The sequence below is a fragment of the Eretmochelys imbricata genome, chromosome 6 (genome assembly GCF_965152235.1).
Source record: "Eretmochelys imbricata isolate rEreImb1 chromosome 6, rEreImb1.hap1, whole genome shotgun sequence".
NCBI classification, from domain to species: Eukaryota; Metazoa; Chordata; order Testudines; family Cheloniidae; genus Eretmochelys; species Eretmochelys imbricata.
In genome coordinates this window covers 52,624,326-52,630,325 of record NC_135577.1, presented here as the reverse complement: position 1 = coordinate 52,630,325, position 6,000 = coordinate 52,624,326, and the positions used below count along the sequence as shown (strand labels likewise).

The following is a 6,000-nucleotide window of genomic DNA, read 5'->3' as shown; positions in this document are numbered from 1 at the left end:
ATTACTGTCATGAATGAGTACAAAATCATTTGACTTGCTTTTAAACCAAAATGTTTTAGATATTTTAAACTGCTGCTTCATCTAAGATTTGAAAGTCTTATAAATGTGCAGCATTCATTTACAGAGGGGGAAAAACACTTGCCTACAGAAAGACAAATTAACCATTGTCCTGTTTCTAGAATGGAATCTAGGGGTTTCTCTCTCCCTTCCCTCCCCTCCCCCTCACACACATCCATCCACCATCAAGGTGAAAATTAAAACTTGGCAACCCCACACCTTTAGGTTCACTTCAAACTGCATACAAAGACCTAACAAAGTTGTTACTTACCAGTGATGGTTCATTTTGAAGTCCTCTATGCCAGTACTGGAGCAACAAGGTGTTCACAAAGGGATTGGTTACATTTCACTGACAGTGACAATCCCACAGTGAAAGGGCCTTTACTCCATCACGGAGAAGAGTATTCGACAGTTCAATGGACACACTCGAATTTTTCAGCAATGACAGGACTTTGAAGTTCATAAGGGGAGGAGTTAAGTTAAGGAAAGTGTCAGGACAGCCAAAGAGCAGGCAGAAAGGAAGGTAACATGATAATTCATACTTCTATAGCACATTGTAAAATGCTTTGCGGTGTACTGAGACAAACAGCCATTAAGTCTCACAACATCCCTATGAAGTATAGGCTGATCCCTACTCCTGACTGCCACAAATTGTGGTCTTGAGCAATTCACTCAAGTTCTTTGTGCCTCAGTTTCCCAATCTGTTAAATGGGATAATACAGGAGTGGGTAAACTTTTTGGCCAGAGGGCCACATCTGGGTACGGAAATTGTATGGCGGGTCATGAATGCTCACAAAATCGGGGATTGGAGTGCAGGATGGGGTGAGGGCTCCAGCTGGGGGTGTGGGCTCTGGGGTGCAGGAGGGTGCTCCAGGCTGAGACCAAAGGGTTCAGAGGGCGGGAGGAGGATCAGGTATGGGGCAGGGGCCATGGTTCCTGGCAAATGGGAGCTGCAGGGGTGGCACTTGGGGCAGGGCAGCGTGCGGAGCCCCCTGGCTGCCCCTAAGGGTAGGAGCCAGGTGAGTTGTGGGGGAGAACGTATGCTGTTGCTTACAGGAGCCGCGCATTTCAGGGCAAGCCCCCGACCCCCGGTTGGAGCGCCGAAGCAGGGCAAGCCCCAGACCCCACTCCCCTGCGGGAGCTTGAGGGCCGGATTAAAAATGTCTGGAAGGTCGGATGCGGACCCGGGCCATAGTTTGCCCACCCCTGGGATGATACCTACCTGCTGGGGTGGGACCTAGAGTTGTTATGAGGCTTAATTAGGTTTACTAATCTCAATGACATGCTCAGATGGGAAGCAGTACACAAGGACAATCTCATGCACAGTACTACAGACACTACCTTCACTGTATAATACAAGTACAATACATTCAATATTATGACAAGATTACTGGGGGAAAATTTCTACAGTATACTTTTGTAGCACAATTCCACAATACACATCATGCTAATCAGATCTCCCGTACAATGAAAGGACTGCCTTAGAAATGAAAGATGGTTATTCCCCTTATACAGACTACCAGGGAAAATAAGACTCTGATACATAATTCAAAATGACTCATGAGAATTGCTCACCAGGAGACATGTGTGTAGAGAAAACCTGAGCATGTTGGACACTCCTGGTTAAGTCTAAATCTTCCATGCATGAATACTGCAGCCAGGGCAAACTTTAGTAGTTTACAACCTTAACATTTCAAAAAATAGTCTGATTTCTTGTCTATCATGTATTCATTTAAAGGAAGTACATATGGCTGCACAAAGGTATAACCGTGGCCAATGGGAGCTGCAGGGGCAGTGCTTGTGGATGGGGCAGCGCGCAGAGCTGCCTGGCCACGCCTCCGCGTAGGAGCCGTAGGGGGGGACATGCTGCTGCTTCTGGGAGATGCATACATAAAAGGTACATAAAAAGGGTATACCATTGTGTGCAACAAAACTCATGTGTAGGGTGAAAAGTGCAGAGGGCCAGCAGGAGTCTCCATTTAAGTCTCCCTTAAATCCTAAAAAAAAAAAAAAAAGAAGTTTAACTGGGACTATGCATAAGCTTTATGCTGACCCTTTGCAGAATGAAGAATTTCACCCCTGGGGCTTGTCTTCGCTACAGGTTTCTTCCCCCCCACACACAAGGTAGTTGTTTGTAATTTAAATCAAGGTACTTCACAAGTTCATAAAGGCTAGTGTGGACACTCCATGCGCCATTGATCCTGGCTACAGATATCTGTTCTTTACTTTCAGAGCAAATGTGCAGAGAGTGCCCAAACTAGCTTTTACAAATGTTCTGAGTACTTTAAATAATTAATTTATATTAATTTAATCTAGTCTAGTGTAATTTAAAGTCTAGTGTAAACATAAGAGTGAATTTGGAGACAAAAAGAAAAGGAGTACTTGTGGCACCTTAGAGACTAACCAATTTATTTGAGCATAAGCTTTCGTGAGCTACAGCTCACTTCATTGGATGCATTCAGTGGAAAATTTATAGATTTAAAAACAGTGGGGAGGGGAGATTTATATACATAGAGAACATGAAACAATGGGTGTTACCATACACACTATAACAAGACTGATCACTTAAGGTTAGCTATTACCAGCAGGAGAGCGGCGGGGGCGGGGGGACAGACGACGATGACGGAGGACACCTTTTGTAGTGATAATCAAGGTGGGCCATTTCCAGCAGTTGACAAGAACGTTTGAGGAACAGTGGGGGGTGGAGGGGGAGAATAAACATGGGGAAATAGTTTTACTTTGTGTAATGACCTATCCACTCCCAGTTTCTATTCAAGACTAAGTTAATTGTATCCAGTTTGCAAATTAATTCCAATTCAGCAGTCTCTCGTTGGAGTCTGTTTTTGACGTTTTTTTGTTGAAGAATTGCAACTTTTAGGTCTGTAATCGAGTGACCAGAGAGACTGAAGTGTTCTCCAACTGGTTTTTGAATGTTATAATTCTTGACATCTGATTTGTGTCCATTTATTCTTTTAGGTAGAGACTGTCCAGTTTGACCAATGTACATGGCAGAGGGGCATTGCTGGCACATATCACATTGGTAGATGTGCAGGTGAACGAGCCTCTGATAGTGTGGCTGATGTGATTAGGCCCTATGATGGTGTCCCCTGAATAGGCATGTGGACACAGTTGGCAACGGGCTTTATTGCAAGGATACGTTAGTGGTTCTGTTGTGTGGTGTGTGGTTGCTGGTGAGTATTTGCTTCAGGTTGGGGGACTGCCTGTAAGCATGCAGACTAACACAGCTGCTACTCTGAAACCAACCTGGAGACAGTGACTCTTCATTTATGTTCTCGTAGAATACTTAGCCCATTACACACTTTATACCTTCACATCTGCGACAGGCAGGTAAGCAAGCATTGTGTCATTTACAGATGCAGAAATAGAGCTACACTGATTTGTCCAATGCCCCAGAAGTCTGTTAGAGTCCAGATTTGAATACAGGAATTCCTTACTCCCAGTTCTGTGCTCTGATTCCATTGCTCTTTGGAATTGTGAAAGCACCTAATTGTTTTGTAGTGCATTACATTATTCCTATTACTATTCTGGTCACAGTGAAATCACAGTGTAGAGTGAGAGTATGATTTCTCTCTATGGGGGCTCAGTTTTGTACAGAATAAGACAGAATGACTTTGTTTAACCCTCCCCTTAATCTGACTTTTCCAGAGGAGCAAAGATAAAGACAAAGTAACATCCTCATGAAATATGGCTCTTTTCTTCTCCTGGGTCCAACCCCTCACTTCCAAAAGCAGATTGTCATGACAACACACACAACCTGGAGACAATCCAGCCAATAAATCTGCAGAGGAAGCAGCCATCCCAAGTGTGGAAAGAATGCTGCTGCTTTAAACCTCCAAAGGCACAATAACCCCCACACAAATTAACCTTATTAGTCCGCTGTAGGCCTGCCAGAGTGCTGGTAAATATTTTCAAACCTGCAGGAGCCCCGATGCCCTCCCCGCCCCGCAGGGTGGAAGCCCCGAGACCCCCACCCTGCAACTGAAGCCCAAAGCCCCAAATGAGGGGGAGTGGGGGGAGGAAGGGGACGCACATGGGGGACTCCGGGAAATAATCTCTGAAAATTTAAGCCCCGCCTATGGTGAAAAATAACACTCCCCTTGGCACACTAACAGCTGCATTATCACAGAAGCAGCACACAAGTGACTATGCCTCAAGTCTTTTCTCCTTCCGTTCCCAAGAGGAGAATTAGACCACAATGTTTCACTAGTCCAGCAGGAAGATTCAACACCCGCCTCTCTCAGGTTTCTCTCTGATCACAGGTGTGTTTGCAGGTTGCCCGCTCACTGAACCCTCTCTGTGCCACGAGTGTCAATGGGACCCTTTTTATGCTCAAATCTTAAACAAAAGGAAAGAGTTTTTCGTAGGTAAAGAAGGAAAGGGAGATAGGAAGAAACATGCTTTAAAAAAAAGTTTGGTGATATTGTTACAATAGTGCTTTTTCCTTACACTGGCATTCCTGTGCACAGATGGGAAGGAGGCACAAAGCTGCGTCCTAGGTCATACTGAGTTATTCTGTGTGGTGGGAACAGAATGCAGGACTTCCAGTTACAAGTCCCCCATTTTGGACACTGATATGCCCATATGATCACAGTTTATTGAGCCTATAATGCTAAAACAAGTGGCAAACTACTGAACAAATAATAAAAAACAACACTCCCAGAACACACTGTCTCATTACCTTCCTATAATACTTCAGCCGAGTCATGAACAGCAGGAGCAGCAGACCAGAGTTAGATTTTCCCTTCTAACTTCCACCCTCTCCATTTTCAGCTAGCTATAATTTTTGAAACTTTTACTTTTTTTAGCCTGAAATTTTTCAGGCTTGGTCTCTCCACCTGAAGGTGAATTGTTTTTCCCTTGAAAGTCTGAGCAAAAAAGGTTCAGCCTTCTTAAGAGTGAGAAAAAAACATGTCCTACCATGAAAAGTGTCTTGCAAAATGGAATGTGATTGTGCAATGAGAGTCTCTAGTGTTATGTGTAGACAGGTTTACCCATCCGTGAAATGGGAAGAATGCTCAGAGGTTCTCTTATCTCTCTCTTTAGGCCCAATCCAGCTCCCACTGTAGAAAGACTCCTCCTGACTTCAATGTGAATTGGATCAGGCCTTGTAAGCTCGGATATCCTCCAACGAAAGGTGCTATTGGAGGCTTTTGAAAGCTCAGATAATGAACTACACACAAACTGGAGAGTTGCAACAAACAAACATTGCCATAAGATTATTTGCATGGGGAAGACAGAGCTGTTATTTGCAACACTGGCTAAGCCAGGAGTGTCATATTTTCTTCTAAATCTGGTCCTCAGTAGTTAGGCTTTGCTTAACCCTTCCGAGTGCAATCAAAAAATCCTGTGCCTACCTTGAGGGCTTTCACAGCTTTCTTCATCACTGTTGTCCTGGCAGTTATTTTGACTGTCGCATACAAAGCTTTTATCGATGCAAAGGCCGTTCTTACAGTGGAATCGGGCAGTAGAGCACAGCAAGGGATTTGCTGCTGTGAAAACAAAAGTGTGATCTTTCATTAGAAACTAGTTCTCACCCAGACAGAGAACTACTCCCTAAGGGCTCCTACAAAGATGGGTCACAACTCAACATTTGGTCTGTTTGCTGAGCCTGTGGGAGTAACATGACAGTCAAGTAAACTGAGTACTTCTAAATGATGGGAGTTGGAAGTTTCAATTCATGTAATATTCATTAGAATTAACAGAGAGCTACCACAGCTGTGATAGGCCTTCTCTTCAAACTGTCAGGTTTCAGAGTAGCAGCCATGTTAGCCTGTATTCGCAAAAAGAAAAGGAGTACTTGTGGCACCTTAGAGACTAACCAATTTATTTGAACATGAGCTTTCGTGAGCTACAGCTCACTTCATCGGATGCATACCGTGGAAACTGCAGCAGACTTTATATATACACAGAGAATATGAAACA

At 44.1% G+C, this 6,000-nt stretch overlaps 1 protein-coding gene across 1 annotated transcript in view; it reads right to left on the bottom strand.

Annotated features, from left to right (window-relative positions):
• Positions 1-403: 403 nt before the first annotated feature.
• Positions 404-6,000, bottom strand: part of LOC144266532 (low-density lipoprotein receptor class A domain-containing protein 3-like) — an 88,791-nt gene continuing 83,194 nt past the window's right edge. The window contains exons 4-6 of the mRNA XM_077819966.1: positions 5,433-5,567; positions 1,974-2,054; positions 404-507 (exon numbers count right to left, since the gene is read on the bottom strand). Of these exons, the coding sequence (XP_077676092.1) occupies positions 404-507; positions 1,974-2,054; positions 5,433-5,567 (320 nt within the window). The remainder of the gene's footprint in view (positions 508-1,973; positions 2,055-5,432; positions 5,568-6,000) is intronic.